At 34.9% G+C, this 16761-nt stretch overlaps 1 protein-coding gene across 2 annotated transcripts in view; it reads left to right on the top strand.

The window, feature by feature from the left end:
* The first annotated feature begins 767 nt into the window (after window positions 1-767).
* LOC118610056 overlaps window positions 768-16761 on the top strand; it is a 222471-nt gene continuing 206477 nt past the window's right edge. Inside the window, exons 1-2 of one of the 2 annotated variants that reach the window (XM_036230111.1) lie at window positions 768-1010; window positions 3858-3940. In XM_036230111.1, the coding sequence (XP_036086004.1) occupies window positions 3874-3940 (67 nt within the window). In that variant the 5' untranslated portion in view covers window positions 768-1010; window positions 3858-3873. Of the gene's footprint in view, window positions 1011-3674; window positions 3941-16761 lie in introns of those variants that run through there. The other variant, XM_036230110.1, reaches the window with a different exon arrangement.

Here is a 16761-nt window from a genome sequence, read left to right as displayed (position 1 = left end):
AGTGAATAAGGAAAAGTTGCTAACTAGCCTTAACAGCTATGAACGGTAACCTAGCATCATGGGAACTGCTGAAAACCATTTACGTGAGTGATTGCCAAATGTCTGATAAACAAGTTCCTTGGAGTTGTTTTCACCTAAAAAATTAGGGAATCTCAGACATGCCTTTCATGCATTATTTGTTCTAGCTTAATGGCCAGTTATATAATATCACATTTATCATGACATTTTTGTTATTCTAATATTAATTTAGAGAACAATTTTATCATTTGTAAATTTTGCATGGTTCATCTCCTGTGTCTATATTGGAAGCAACACAGATTAGCAGCTCAGCCATGTTGGCATGGGGTGAGCTCAGCCACTTCCTAGTGGTGTAACCTTCAGTAAATTAATTCCCATAACCTCCAGAAACTTCAGTTTCTTCATCTATAAAATGGGGTTAATAAATGTGATGTTTAAATCAGTTAATACTTCCATAAATTAGAAGAATTTCTGGTACATACTCCATACTTGCCAATCAGTACTTGACTCAGAGCATGAGTCTGGTGTGGGCTGTTAGGCTTAAATTTTTACATGTGTGATGGGCAGAGCAGTAGCTCATGTCTAATGCCAAGAACCTGTGAGTATGTTCGCTTACGTGGTAAACACTTCGCAGATATGGTTGAGACTCCTGAAATGAGAAAACGCTCCTGGATTACCCAGGTGTGCCCAATGTAACCACGTGAGTCTGTCCTCGGTACCCAGGTGGGCCCAATGTAATCACAAGTCTATAAAAGAAAGAGGGCTGGCGCTGTGTCAGCGCAGGAGATCAGGTGATGCGGTGAAGGTTGGAGTGAGGTGGTCGCTGGTTTTAAAGCTGGAAGAAAAGGTCATTTGAGAAGAGATGCAGGCAGCCTCCAGAGGCCGGAGAAAGCAAGACAACAGGTTTTTCTCTCAGAGATCCCAGGAGGGAACGCGGCCCTGGCTTTAGTCCGACGAGACCCACTTGGACCTCTGACCTCCAGAACTGTAAGGTAGTACATCCGCGTGGTATCGAGCCTGTAACTTTGGGGTTCTTTGTTACAACAGAGAGAAGAAAAGAATACCGCAACTGTGAAGTATTTAATTAACCCTTTCCACTGCACTATGGTATTTTAAAAACGGAAAAACATAAAGTGTGTGCCTTCTAAAGTCTGTCCTACGTTTTCTCACATTGCCTGCAAGCCTCTCTCTGACACTGATAGTCCTGGGTAGTGTGTATCCCAGAAGTCGGTCCCCGCCGCTCTGTGGCCTTCTCTTAGCATAGTTTTTCATGGCAGCTCCAAACCACTAGCCCCTAAGAACAGACAAATATTTTTTTCAAAAATGTTTGTGTCAGAAAATGAGCTAAGAAAATTTCCTAATTGCCCTTGTTTTCTTAAAGAATGTACCTTTTTGTTCTAAATGCGTTAATGATAATTAAGCATTGGGGACATCTGAACCATGGATTTTGTTCATAAGAAGTTTCATGGTCACAGGACGTATTTTTTAACTATATAGAGAACTATTATGATTTTCAATTTCTTCTCGAGTCCTCGTCCAAGTTGTATTTTTACACAAAAAGTGCCTTGTGAGCTGGGTTGTCTTGTTGTTTGCATGAAGTTGCTCCTAATAGTTCTTTAATGACCTTTTCTGAAAGAGTGCTTGCAATTTCCACTGTCATTCCTCATATTTGTAATTTGTATTCTTCTATTTCCTGGATTAGTTTACATAGGAGTTTATAAATTTTCACCAAGAAACTCTTTACTCTGATACAGATTTTTATAGGAGCCCTGAATAAACATTTGTTCAACATACTTGCTGAGTTTATATCCAACTCTTATATGTTGCCTCCTAGTTCAATCTGATTAAAATACTTTAAAAAATAGAAAGCCTTTGGCAGTCTGGGGAGGATCTCTGTCATATTTACTCCAGCTGAACATGGCTTTACCGATCAGCACCCTTGAGCACCCGAGGGACATGCTGATCCAGGTGTAGTCAACACATTTTAGAATCTCATCAGTTTGGGATCTCTGTAAGGTATCTGTGATATTCCAAATTAGCACAGGTGAAAGTCCTATGCATGTTCCTGTAGAGAACCTATACCTGCAGCACACGGTCACTCTTAAAGGCCATTGCAAGACCCACACCATGTTTTCAGTGAGAAGCTGAATGAATTGTTTTCAGCAAATAATTCTTCTCCAGTTTTCAGTGATCCATTAATCTTTTTGTATAAGATAGTTGAATGAGCTATATCATCAATTAGATGGTATTCTGTGCATTGCAGATTCAGAGGTAATGCATTTATCGGTAAGGGCAGCTTTGGCAAATACTGTCCTGCATTTTGCATGTTAATTAAGGTAGCAAGAACCCATTGCTCTTTTATGAACCCAGCAATTAATCTTATATATATTACCTCCAATTTTGTTTCTAAGTCGCTCCTTTTATAACTGGAACACTATAAGCCTGTGAGCATATAGCTTTTTGTGGAATCATTCACTTTGTATTATCCAAATTGGATCCTTTTCCATTTAAAGTAAAATAATAATAATAATAACAATTAAAGTTTATTTCTGATGTAGGCAAAATGTGCTTAGATAGAAATACTAGGAAAATAATCAAAAAAGACCACATTTAAAAAAAAGAGTAGTTTTTTCCCTCTTGAAATCATTTACACACTAACTGAAATGCTTTCTCGGCTGAAAGAATGGTCTCCCAATAGGTCAAACACCAGACTCCGTATCAAGTGTTCTAACTTTGCCTCATATAAAAATACCTGCCTATGGTAAAAAGACAATGAGCAGAGAGAAGGGAGGGAAGGGATGCCAGTGCATTGTCAAAGGGGGCAGGTTTTGGGTTTCATCACTCTGGTTTTGAAGAGCAGGAACCTGTACTCTTGAGCAAGCTTCCAATCCTCTCCTAAATTTTCTCTTTCAAGGAAGAGAATGGTTACTGTGCTATTCTAGCAGGCAAACTGTGGCTTAATTAAGATTCCGCAGATGAAGTTTGACTTTTTAAGATGAGATACTTTTTTTCGTAAGTAATGGAAACACTAAAGCCCTAACACACACACTTTTATGTGATGGACGGCTTCAGGGGCCGGCAAATTAGAACCACAACATTATAAAGCTTGGATGGGTTCCTTCACTGTTCTGTATCATTTTGTGTTGCTTTTATGCAGAAAGAAAGGAGGGAAAGCGAATGAGCAAAATGTTAAGTACTGGGAACCTAGAAAACAGCTGAATGAATTTTAACCATGACTCCAATGAGTGAAAAGTGAGAAGTAAAAACACGTAGAACCGTCTTCTCTCTCAAAGTGATCCTGCTAACAAGCTATGAGATGATGCCTTTTTCAATGTCTGATTTTTTGATCAAAATGTGAAATTAAAAGTATCTCAAATAGCTTCTATGAATGCGTAAAAGCATTAATGTCTAACTAGTATAATATGATTTCATTGGAGTAATGTCTTCCTCCTAATGTTACTTAAAGGGTTTTTTCTAAATACTTAGGGATTAAAATATAAATAACCAATTGTTTGAAAAGCATAACTCAAAAACACTTGTAAATATCTCTTATAACATTTTTGTCGAGCCACATGTTTTTTATATATTGAGGTAAACATTGATCTCAATATTGATAATACATATTTAACCAAATATTTGACTGTTTTATTTTCTAGCAAATTATTTATCAAAATGAATTGCAAAGCTGTTGAAATGTCAACTCTACTGAGAAGTTATAAAATATATGTTGATAAAAAGTATGTTTCCCTGGAAAAAAAAACATATTTTATGCCCTTGCTCAATGATAGAGTTGCAAGTGTGGATAAACACACACCAACCATTTTGGTCTGGTTTTTCAGGCCGTGTGGATTAGGAATGAAGGAAAACCCATCTTTGCTTCATGGGAGAATAGTTATCCTCCTGCAGGAGTACACTGCAAATGGTAAGTCGATCCTTGCTCTACACTTCTCTGCTGGATGGAGGTAAGTGAATTTATTCGTTAATGCCATTCGTGTTTGAGAATGTCCTATAAACAAAGAGCAGAATGAATGAGTTTTTACAATGAATTGCACATCACAAATAGGAAATCAACCACCGTCCTTCACTTCTCTGCTGGATGGAGGTAAGTGAATTATTCGTTCATGCAACTAGCATTTGGGAGTGTCTTCTAAACAAAAAGCAGAATGACTTTTATGAATGAGTTGTGTACTGTAAATGGTAAGTCAACCATTCTTCTACACTTCTCTACTGGATAGAGGTAAGTGAATTATTTATTCATTGATGCAATTAGTATTTGAGAGTGTCTTCTAAACAAAGAAAAGACTGAGTTCTTAGAATGAGTTATATCTCAGGTAACAAATTAAGTTGTCTACATACAAAATGGATTTGGTAACAGAATGTCTTATTTCCTTTTAAACAAGCAATGAAATCTTTTCTGTTTATAGTAGAATTCCTTGGAATGCTGTAATCATTACCCAGATACAGACTGAAAATTACTATGAGTAACAATTGTTCTTAGATTTCTCCTGTTTTAACATGAATAGTGCAGAATCAAGGTCAACACACACTCATTGTCTTTGGGCACTTCTTAAAAGTTTTCATTTTGTACATGCAGTGACTCTTGATGCTGACCTCCTGGAGTTAGGCCAGACCTCACAGGTTGAGGACAGAGTCCTCCACAAGATTTTTCTAACTTCACACACCAGCCACACTGAGATTCCCAGGGCCACCCTCACTGTGATTAACGGACTGCAAATTCAGGGCTTCCCACTAACCCTTCAGGTTTGATCATTCAGAACTAAGGAAAGCTATACTTACTGTTTTTGTTTTATAGCAAAAAAGATACCAATTAGAACCAGCCAAAAGGAGCAATGCATGATGTAAGGTCTGAGACGATCCCAAATATGTTTTCATTGTTCTTGTCCCAGGAGGTCAGGATGTGTCACCATGGTATTGATCACACACACACATTATTGCCAGGCCAAAAAAACAAAAACAAAAAACCCAAGCTTTAATGTCAACCTTTTATTGGGGGTTCATTATCTGGTTAGAATTGATTAAATTATGGGTCAGAGGTTGAACTCATCTCTCCTTTGTTCAGAGGTTGAGCTGACATTGTGTGACTCAAAGTCGTAACCTTCTAATCACATGGTTGGTTTTTCTGGCACAGCCAGCTCAGATGTTGGGTCATCTACGTCTTAGTTTAAACTATCTGGGGTCCAGTGACCCCCTGCCTGTGGAATACATTATATACCCATTCACATTATCTGCCTTGATTCTTATTACCTATTTCTTTATCATATATCATATCCTTATGATCTGTCTTCCATTTCTCTAATCACTTTGCTTCAGCCAAGTACTCTGTTGCCAAAAGAAAATGTTTCTCATCAAAAATCCTTTGTGTATCTCTATTGACACATAATGTCAGACCGCCTTATTTGATGTTGAAAGTTCTTGGATTGATCCATTAACAGAACCCTCCAAATGTTTGCGTTCCACAACATCATCCTCTAGCTGTTAATACAAAATGGATCCTTATCCTACGTTAACGTTAATTTGATATTTTGCATTTCTTATGATATTTATTGTCTGAAGTCCATGCGTCGTTGTCTTATTAACCTTGACTTCTCATAACTTCCCACGTGTATACTACATATGTGTCTAAAACAGTGTCTGGCATATGGTACTCCTTAAGCGTAGATGTCTGCAATGACTAATTCTCAAATATCAAGGACTAAATGTCTTTTAAATTCACTAAATGATGGCATTTGCCCAGATTCACCACAGTACAGGGTCTCTAAACATAAGAAGTAATTTCAGATATTAAACAGCCAAAAATTATAAATGTCCAATCAATCTATAAGTATAGCTACAAATAAGAGTATATATACCCATATTTCCATATATATGGTTCCTAAAGTCAGTAATTTAATCAACTTGTCCCTGAAATATTGAAAATTTTCTCGATAGATAGGCCGAAGGCTTATTACTTCGTCAAGCTGCAGCTAAATATCTCTGGGTAGTATCCATTCCTCATTGTTTATGCATGTCTATAACCTACTTAAATGATACAATTGATTCATTGGTTAAAATAATACCACTAAATTCACATGTATAATAATGCGTTGATAGGGAAGAAATGTAGAGAAAATTTCAATCATGTAGGAAAATGACACATCACATAGAAAAGTCAGAAGTTGTAACTTCTCTTTCCAAAACTGGTTGTGAGGACTGGCTGGCTTTTGTGTTTTTAATCTGTTCTTTATTTCTTTGTTCTTTTGCCTAAATTTAGCCTCTAAACTGGTCAATGTCTTTTAACCAATGAGTCTTTGGGTATTCTGCTTCAAAATGGTCTCAATTTTTTTTTTTTTTTTTTTTTTTTTTACTTTCTAATATTGTGTATGATGGTAAAAGAAGGCATGTGAGTGAAACTAGATTTGTAAAGTAGCATTTGGATTTTCCTTTGGTTGTCATGGTCATATATTTTCCTGACATTGAATTTTTCATTGTTGATTGATCCATTGAAAAGAGAAACTAAAATTTGTCATGTGGTCTCTGATAGTGAGTACCTCTCACCACCGTTGAAATCACAGAGGGCATTAACCTACAATATCACCCGCCGGTATTGGGCCAAAATAAACCCCAAAAAAGTCCTTTTTAAAGAGCCTTCCTCCCCAATGTATCTGACATTCACAGATCCTTGAATAAGTAGCTCTTGATAATTCAAACTAGAAATCCACCTTCATAAATTACTAGACTACTTCCTTTATTGAACGCCAAAGAGTTTTTGATACTATGATATTATTTAGCATTTATTCCATGATATATATACCAGAAAGTACTTTTTAGGAAAAAAGGGAAAAGATAAAAAATGATTCTGGCTGCTTGAGGTAGAAATTTCAATCCATTAACTAGTGAAAACCTATGGATAAATTCATCTCAATCTGGATTTAAGTCCTTTTCTTCAATACCATGTATTTTTTAGATTGTTGTTAATTTAAATTACCAAGTCCCTGCAAGTCTTATAGGATGAAAGACTTCTACAAGGCTCCCGGGGATGTTTTGTCATGTAAATCTAATATGAGTTATAGGGCTGTGGTCTATGGGGTTGCTGTCTGGATAGCAGTTTTCCATTACAAGGAGCCCATTTGGGTGGTAGATTACAGTATATTCAGTCAAGGCAAGAACAGAGTTGTCATTCAGGGAGGAAGGGACTTCTCTAATTGCCCAGAAAAAAAAAAAAAGTATCATCAGGACTTTGAAACTAGGAATACTCCAAGTTCTTAAAAATCTCTTTTGTATTTCTGAGTATCTCACCTGATAAATACCCACATTTTCAGAGGGGACCTAATGAAGCTGTAAATTACATTCCAGCTTCCTTTGAATTGGTACAGGTATTTGCATAAAGTATTATAGCTCTGCAAATATTATGATTCTTCTAAAACATAGGAATCTCTACTGTTTAGACATTTCTTTATGTTAAGGATTTAGATATTAACATTTGTTGTTCTTACGGTTATTCAGCCATCTCATCCTGCAGCCATATAGTTCTTGATGGATCTCAAAGCTTTGCCTTCAGTGGAGAATTTAATTTATGTGGCCCCAAGAGACGATGTGATTAGCTGTCATGCTAATGCATGCATGTGTACAGTATTACAGTATTTGATTATTAACCGATTTGTACTTGTCTAGCCCAATTATGCCAAGTATTCACTTCCAAATATTACCTATTACTTTTCATTTCACTTCTAACAATCTTCTGACCATTTAGTCCTAAGTCAACTAATTAATTTGGAAAATAAATAAATTGGATGAAGACCGGGTGCCTATATAATTTACTGGAAGACTAGAGAGTTGGGCTAAGGAAATAATCAGAAGCAGGAAGGGCTAGGTACCAAGGAATATATTCAAAATATCTCACAAAAAAAGGTTAGTCTGCTGTTACCTCTGCTGCCAACCATTTGATGTCCCCAGAAGTGCTGACACCGTATCACTTTGTCTAACTGGAATGAATTCCTAATAATATTTAAATAGCTTTCTGGTTTGAAATATTTCTGTATCTCCCCTGTTTCACTTATGGCATTGATAACCTTAATGCAAGAGCTAAAGACAAAGAGGACCTTTTCACACTGGGGTGGGGAAAGTCTAATTTGAAAGCTATAACCTAATGTTTTATTTTATTAAATAATAAATATTACAGAAAATATCTTAATCTATTCGAAGTAGAAAACAATCATTTAAATGCAAGTTTTTAATATATGAAATAAGGTATAGGTTATTTTTTATGTTATCTACTTAGGAAACATTTAAAGGGCCAGCCGATTTGGTCTTTAAATATTTCTTAAACCCCTTACCTAAGTGCCTAGAGGAAAGCTCTAATACTATTATATTTAATATGGCATGCTTTTCAATATTTCACTAGAATCACCTAAAACTCTAGAGAAATCATTCTTTATGGCTTCCATAAATGGTGTCATTTTTAAGAGCACGATTTCAAAAGGCGCATATGAGAATATAGTATTATGACAAAATCTGTCTGGCATATTCAAACAGACACCTAAATCTCTGAGGGGCTGGATGGAGGTCAACGTTTATACAATATTTATAATGAAAAGCCTGAGAAACATCTTTCCACTGTTACATTTCATGTACATCACTACATTATCCACCATGAAGCTGACATTTTTACTAGCTGAGATATTACTGCTTCAAAAATCAAGCTGGAAATCAAAAGCTTTTTTGGGGGGGGATTTAGAACAGAATACCCTGCAAAGACCATCAAACAAGTATATTTTGAGTTGCATGCTGTCTTGTCTGTTAGAAATAATTCAGTGTTCAGATGTCATAAGCTAATTCTCTGACACAAACAAATAGTAATTAGCTATTGCTAAGTGATACACAACACTTTGATAAATCATCTTGTTATGAAGGAGAGACTTCAGTGAGCATATTAATATAGCGTGTAAATGGTGTGTGTGTGTGTGTATGCACACGTGCGTGCGTGTAAGTCATGATGGTAGGATAAAAACTGCATTAGCTTAGGAGTTAGAAGACATGAATTTAAACTTGAGTACATTTTCATTCTCTTTAATCTTAACCTCACACACATGTGTATTAGGTTTTCAACTATAAAATGCAGATTACACATATTAAATTCTAAAATAATATGCGAGCATTTTGTTTTAAAGGAAGAAGCTGTACTAAAACTACAATGGAAATTCCGAGTTTGGATTTTATGTTATAAATAAGTATAAAAAATAATGCACGTCTCCTAGTGTGCTATATGACACATAAGAGGTGCTGGCTAAATGTTCCCAGGCTGATTCTCACCCAAATTTACTTTTACTCTCTGTTATTGTATATGACACATATTTACTATAAGGAGGAAAAATTAAATCTCAAATTCTAAATTCCGATGACATCTGAAAAGTGAGATTATTGAAATTAAAGTCAGGAAATAGTTATGGGAAAATGGCAGCGTGGGGAACTTCAACAGCCTTTCTTAGAGAACCATCCATAACATCGAGTAAAATCGTCAGTCATTTTTGTCAGACTGGAAAATGGTGAAAAGCATAGTGAGCAAGTGAGTTGTTGTCTGGGGCTGAATGAAAGGGGGGTGGTGAGTGAGCACTTAATGGTATAAGGCTTCCTTTGGGACTAGAGGGCAGTAGTGTCATAACATTGTAAGTATGTGACATTCCACTAAATTATGTATTTTAAAATTGTAAAATCGTAAAAATCTTCTGTACGATTTTCCACAATAATCCTGATACGATATGAAACAAACATAAAAACCCAACATATATTAAAGAAATTAACTTCTGACGACCCCCAAGTGTAGGTGGTTTTTTGGTAAACTCTCAAATATTTGAGAAAGAAAACACCAAAATCAAGCAGGTTTTTGGTTTGTTTTTAGAAAATAGAGCTGTAGGAAAACAACCTACCTTGTGTTAGTTAATGTGTCTTAACCTTGATATTAGTACTTGATACCAAAGGGTATCTGCATATGTTAACTTCCAATATGCCTCTGAGGCGATGGGTTATTTTGAGTTAATGGCAATTGAGAACTTCAGGTGCAGGAAATTTCCTTATCTCCCTCTGCCTGCCTATGAGGAGTATAACCTCCTTCTGTACAGAAAGTTAAACTGGCAAAGATGTCCGTGCGTCAGAAAGAAAGCCCTGCTCTTGTCTTGCGTGACAAGACAAACCTTCTTCACCTCTCATTTCACCTGCCCATGACTGACTTCCCCCACCCGAAGCCCCAAACTCCTTGTCTGTTCTTTAGCCTAACATGGTATATATAATCCTCAATCATCTGGCTGCCTCCTTGAGCCCAGTTTTATTTGTGAATTCCCCCCACAAAATGTGTGTGCTTCGTATATACTGTTATTGTATGATTAAAACTTTTTCTCTTGATAATCTATGTTTATCAGTTTGACTCATTGGACCTAGGAGGGTAAGGGGAAATTTTTCCTCCCCAATATTGTAAAAAATATATTAGACTAATATTCCTCACAAACATCCAAAAATCCTTATGATAGTACCAAAGGAAATACTAAAGTAATCAAGTAAATGATAAAATAATAGTTCAGTTGTTAAATGTAATTCATTATGACAAATTCAGTTAATCAGAACTGAAACTCCACAAATTGAAGGAAAATTAACATTGACTATACATCTACTATTTCTAAAAAATATCCAGTTAATATACAGACATCTTTAAAATCAAAATATCTCAGTAATAAAATATATCACAGGTCAGTTTTTAATTGAATTTCAACTATTAGTCAATGATCTCATTAAGGATGATTCTGAAGGCTGAAGTGATAAAACCGATCAGAATATACAATTGCAAATTTCTATACAGTAAAATATGAACAAATTTACAAGGCAAATATGTGCGCACGTGTATCACTCACTATACATGCACATGTACACATACATATATGAGAGATGAAGGTTCTGTGCTTGCCTCGTAAAACTTGTTCTGTTACCACTTCCTAGTCGAATTAGGCTGGTCTTAAAATATAAGTATTCTCACCATCAATTACTTATCCTCTGATATTAACTTACTAATTCATTGCAAATCGACCATTCAGACTCTAGATTAATAGACAAATTGTCTTCCCACATTGTCACTTTAAAGGAATTTACCTAATTTTATATTTTATTTTCTATATGGTGAGATTATATTCAGTCTGCCTACAAAAGAAATGAGAGGAATAATCCCAACAAGCAAAGTTAAGATAAATCTTAAGTTTTAAAGAACATTACATGTCAAAAAGCATTGGTTATTTCCTTAATCTTAAAACCAGTAAATCTCTAATGCGCTTGGGTGAAAGGTCAGCAGCATATGGATTCTTTGGCCCCATTGTTAACCGATCATCAAAAGCGGGATGAAGAGAAGGAAGTTTTCTGTTTTAATAATCAAATCGTAGTCTAACTCTGTTTCCCACTGATAAAATGTAGCACCACATTTCGACATAGAGCTAAATGTTATCATCCAGTGGCACATGGCATTGACAAGCCAGAAGAAAGTCTGCAGTGTAGCTAAATGGTGCTAGGTTTAAAAATTGTCAATCTTCTTATAGCCACAAGGCTTCCTTACACACTAACGGGGAGATCTACCAGCCAACTTTGTAAATTGTGAGAAAGACGTATGCTTTATAAAGTGCTGATTGCTCCAAAATAGAATAAACATGCACTGCTTTTATTTGTTAAAATGTCAGGTGCCCTTTACCTCTGAAAAATCCCTTTATACCTCTCTTCTTACCAGTCTATATGCTAGAAATTTAGCTACCACAGTTAGAATTATTGAACATCATTGTTCTGAGAGACACAGGACTCCTGCGTTTCATATCTACCACCAGCTGGTTAACAGGTAAGGGGAAAAGTCAAGGAAGTGTTAGTGTCACCTCTTAGGTCTAATAGCTGGTGGCTACCGATTGCCTCTTTTGTTAAAAGTTGTTAGTTAAAGTATCACCTAATCATAAAGCTATCAGAAGCACCGCGTAGTATTGTGCAAAGTTCATCTGAAAGCTGTAATGCCTCCATATGTCTTTCTGAGCATGTCGTGCATGCCTCAGGATCAACACTGCGAATGTGGCATACGGGTCTCTGATGGAATGTAATGGAAAATGACAGGCTGTTTGAAGATGCTCTATCACCAATTTCATGAATAATGCATTAGAGTTACAGGTATAATCAGTGTCATTTAAGCCTGCAGCCTCCAGTGAGACAACAGCAGCATGCAGAAAAACTGATGATCTGTTCTGATGTTTTAAATGGGCATTTTTATTTCAAATATTTTCTTTTGAAGCAGGGTTATATTTTTTTCCATCCAGAAATAAGAATAAATACAGCATTTTAATAATTGAAGTTAAACTTGGTTTGCACTCCTCGATTTAAACCCGAGAAATTAAAAATAAATGCTCCAAGGTAGACATTTTAAATATTTAAAAATCAATAAAAATTTTTCGAAACTATTACTCAAACATTCACTGCAGAAAGAAATGCTCCACAATGTTATTGATGTAATTGTTAAAATCATAACAAGTATTAATCTGTTAGAAATAACCTTCTATACAAAATATAACTAATTTTATAATGTCATCTAGTTCCCCATTGATTAGTTCTAGAGAACACCTTTCAGGAATCTGATGAATTAGTTTGATTAGATACTAGAAAAGCAGATAACTCTTTTTAATCTAAATTTTGTTAGCATCCTATTTCTAAAAATGAGATAAATAACGGTCTTACAGCAAAGTAGGCACTAGCTAAAATAACCCTGATAGTTATTGCAGGTTTTATATATATATATATATATATATATATATATATATATATATATACACACACACACACACACACACACACACACACACACACACACACACACACATATATATGTATATATATATATTTACTGATTATTCAGAAGAGAGGGATTGTATGTTTTTAAGAGATATACATGCAATTTATAGAGTTAATCCCTTGAGATAAGAATTAATGCATTCCCATTTCTAGATTCACCCCACAATGCATATAAGGCTGTGTACATAATAGCTATACAAATATTATTTCATTAAATCACATCAACTGCAAAGGTAAACATATTTTTTAAAATTGGGGGGAAATCATACTTTCTGTGCATACTGATGGTTGTTAGGATGGCCACTTTAACATGTGGCTACAAAGCGGTATTGCCACACCCATTGTTCCAAGTGGCATATTTTAACAACTAATCAAACCATTAAAAACATAGATCACCCTACAGTAACCCCGTAGATTAGTTCCACAAAGGAACATTTTTCACCAGATGATGATAATGTGTGTGTGTCTGTGTTTATTAAGTTGGTATTAATAGATTACAGAAAATATATAAGGTTTTATATAGATCTCCTGGTCCATCTCTCCCACCTAACTACTAATACCTTTAAATATCCCTGAAAACACTGTCTATTTGAACATTTTCAATGACAGTTGGTTTAAGCCACTGTTGGTGGCAACTTATTACAGCATCAGTAGAAACCAATATACGTTCTACTTTCTCATTTCCACTTAAAACCATCTTTACATAGTGCCTGAAATAATTTTTCAGATTTACTTTATTTGAATACCTATCATTTTACTACCTAATAAAGTCTAGCACTAGAAATAGGAGAAACAAAATCAAAGGAACTTATTTTTCCACATCTAGTTTATGTCTTATACAAACAAGTTCAACTTCCAAAATCATGGGGCCATATCGCCCAGTTATATCTACTTCTCTGCATCTGTATTGTCCTTTCACTGCTGAGGCCACTGAATTAAAAAAATTAAAGTCCAGAATTTTTGTTAGGATCAGTGACACAGCTCTACCTTGGAGTGGAATATATTAGGGAAATACTTAGTGTTTATTAGGTAAATTAAGGCATCCATTCTTAAGCATGTAGGTATTGAATTCTAGACATCACAGAACAAATAGTGAGTAAAACACACACATACTGTCACTGTGGAGCTTAGAGTTTATTGTCAACTCTATATCATGTGTTAATATTAGATAATTTATTGTCTCAGGTGCTTTCAAAAATATAACGTTGTGTGAAAGGCAAATTAAATGAAAACATTGTAGGTGTTTTCAATTGTTGATATGGCAAAAATATTTATAAATTTGCCATGGTACTGTCGATATATTAGGTTCAGTGGTGGTAGGCAATGAATTGGATTTTCTCTCTACTTAAAATCACCATAATATTTTCATTTTTTCTACAAAATAATTTGAAGTATGTTATTTAAAATAAAAAGTCCTCAAATTTTCTCATGGTATTTTATAAATTTTAGCCATTAAAAAATACAAGTATTTCAAATTCTGATAGCTTTATAGAAATTATTGGTTATATGCTATCTTTTTGTGCTTTTCAGCACTGGTCTTTAAAAATGTTGAATTTTAAATTATACATTTGAAGAAAAGTAATATTCTTTTCCATAGATTCCTAAAGCAGTATTTTGTTTATCATTATAAATAAACTTGGATTTGAACTAAGAGACACTGTCTAATGCTACTCTACCAATAACTGACTGGCTTAGCTTTTACAAACCAAATTTTATAATTTAGGGGCTCGATTTCTTTAATCTTTAATGTTAGATTATTTAATATTAGATTAAATAACTTCTAAGCAATACAATTAGAGAATATTTTTATAAATTTAGGCTGCTAAAACTTTTAATTAAATGTCAGCCTGGGGTGTACCATTTCGTATAACATGCTGTACTAAACTTTCCTAGTAACCATGTCAAAACTAAAGTTCGTGTGTATCTTGATATCGCCATACATTTGTGAATGTATTCTAGAACAGGAAAATCCAGGTCATTACCAATAACCTGGTAAATAACACCATCGCAGGCTATCTTGTATTTACCAATGACACAAGCATACTGTTCATTTGCCTCAAGATTACTGTTGCAACAAATCCTATCAATATATTTTTGATGCAAACATTCAGTTGGATACACAATTGATAATGTAGTGGTCCAAGCAGATAAGAAGCCTTTCATGAGGTGAATAATTCAGAGAGGCCACAGATCCAGACCAAGTGTATTTTTTAAGATTAAAATAATTGCTGCCACCTAATTTAGAAGGACAATTAACAATGCTATTGACACAGTACTAATTTTAATGACTCCCAGTAGCAAGCCAAAACAAGAATTCAGAATCATTGCCAAACATAACTTACTATGAATCATAGGTGAGCTAGCTAACTGCTGTTGCTATTATTTACCATCAATTTAGTGTAGTTTGGGTGAGAATCTAGGAGACAAAAGAACTACGTTTGACCTGTGAAGTGACACTTTTGATATATCCACCCTTACCATTGAGGAAAGAATCTTTGTATGCAAGCCTAGGGCTAGGAACAACTGCCAAGAAAAATATGACTTTGACAATTTAAATTTTATTGCAAAATCACAGACTTAACGAGGACATCGTTAAGGACAATAAGATGGTCCATAGCCTTTGTACAGTGTACTGTGCTTACTCCCTATTCTAGTACCAAAGGCAATATTGAGACTGATAACCACTGTGAAGAGAGAAACTTGTATAGTTCTCTCACTGGTGCTAAATATGAAAATTGAATTCTGGCCTATTATGGAGCAGCTGGGTTTTTTGGAGAAAGCCTATTACAATGTCAATCTAGATATTTTACAGTTTAAGACATCATCATAGTGGGTGGCTACACTAAAACAGTTGAGATTTAAAAACGATTGCAGAAATTCTTCCAGGTTCTAAATTTGTAGCCACTTTATTCACTGGTAGTTAAAATATTTGAGCTGTTGTGTTATACATTTAGTGAGCAAGCAGAATACATCAAAATATCCTCAGAAAATGTGACCACCAATATATTTGATAGTACTGCCTATAAACAAGTTAGAAAGATAACACATTGAAGAATGAAGCTCTATTAAAAGTGCCTCAATGATTTGGAAAATTTTATTTGTCAGCCTTAATCTCGCATATTTAGCAAAATAAATGCATCTGTTAACAATCAAAATTAAAAAGGAAAAAGTATCTTCCTGAGCAAAATGTGTGATATTGAACTATGTCCTACTGCAACTAAATTGGCCATAGGAATAAAAAAATAAAAGAAGATGAGATTGGTAGAAATAAAAAAATTAAAGATGAATGAGATTGGTAGATGGTGTTCTAAAATTTATGGATTTTCCTCTTGATATAATTTATCCACAAATTTGAAGCTAATTCAAAGAAAACTTTGCCTTTCATAGTGCAGAAACAATAACTGAATCCCAGGCTAGGTAAGCAGCTGACCAAGGTGACACAAGTACCTGGTGATAGGTCAGATTGGACCTTTCCACCATTCAGGAGAATTTTGATAAAAAGCTTACATGAGCGAATGCCCAGGGTCTTTGTACTCCTTTAGCATATATAACATAGTAAGCCTCGAGATTTTTTGTAAGGAGAAATTATTTATAGTACTCAATTTTTTTCAACATTTATTTTTTACCAGTTGACTGATTATCATCACCGTAGAGTGTCTCCTCCCTGCTTCCACGTTAGGTTGTTCTTTGTGACCTAAATTGCTTTTTTCCTTTACAACTTGCTTGGATAAGAGTGTGTGTGTGTGTGTGTGTGTATAATTCAATAATTTATCTTGACCCCGTCCTCCATCTTATTAATTTATCTTTACCCCATCCTCCATCTTATTTTAAAATCCCACCTACTTCTTGTTTAATATTTCCTGTGATATCTTCCATGTCTCCTTTTTCCTC

This window comes from Rousettus aegyptiacus, unplaced genomic scaffold, assembly GCF_014176215.1.
Source record: "Rousettus aegyptiacus isolate mRouAeg1 unplaced genomic scaffold, mRouAeg1.p scaffold_m13_p_12, whole genome shotgun sequence".
NCBI lineage: Eukaryota > Metazoa > Chordata > Mammalia > Chiroptera > Pteropodidae > Rousettus > Rousettus aegyptiacus.
Note: the sequence above shows the minus strand (reverse complement) of the source record. Positions and strands in the feature narration are given on the sequence as shown.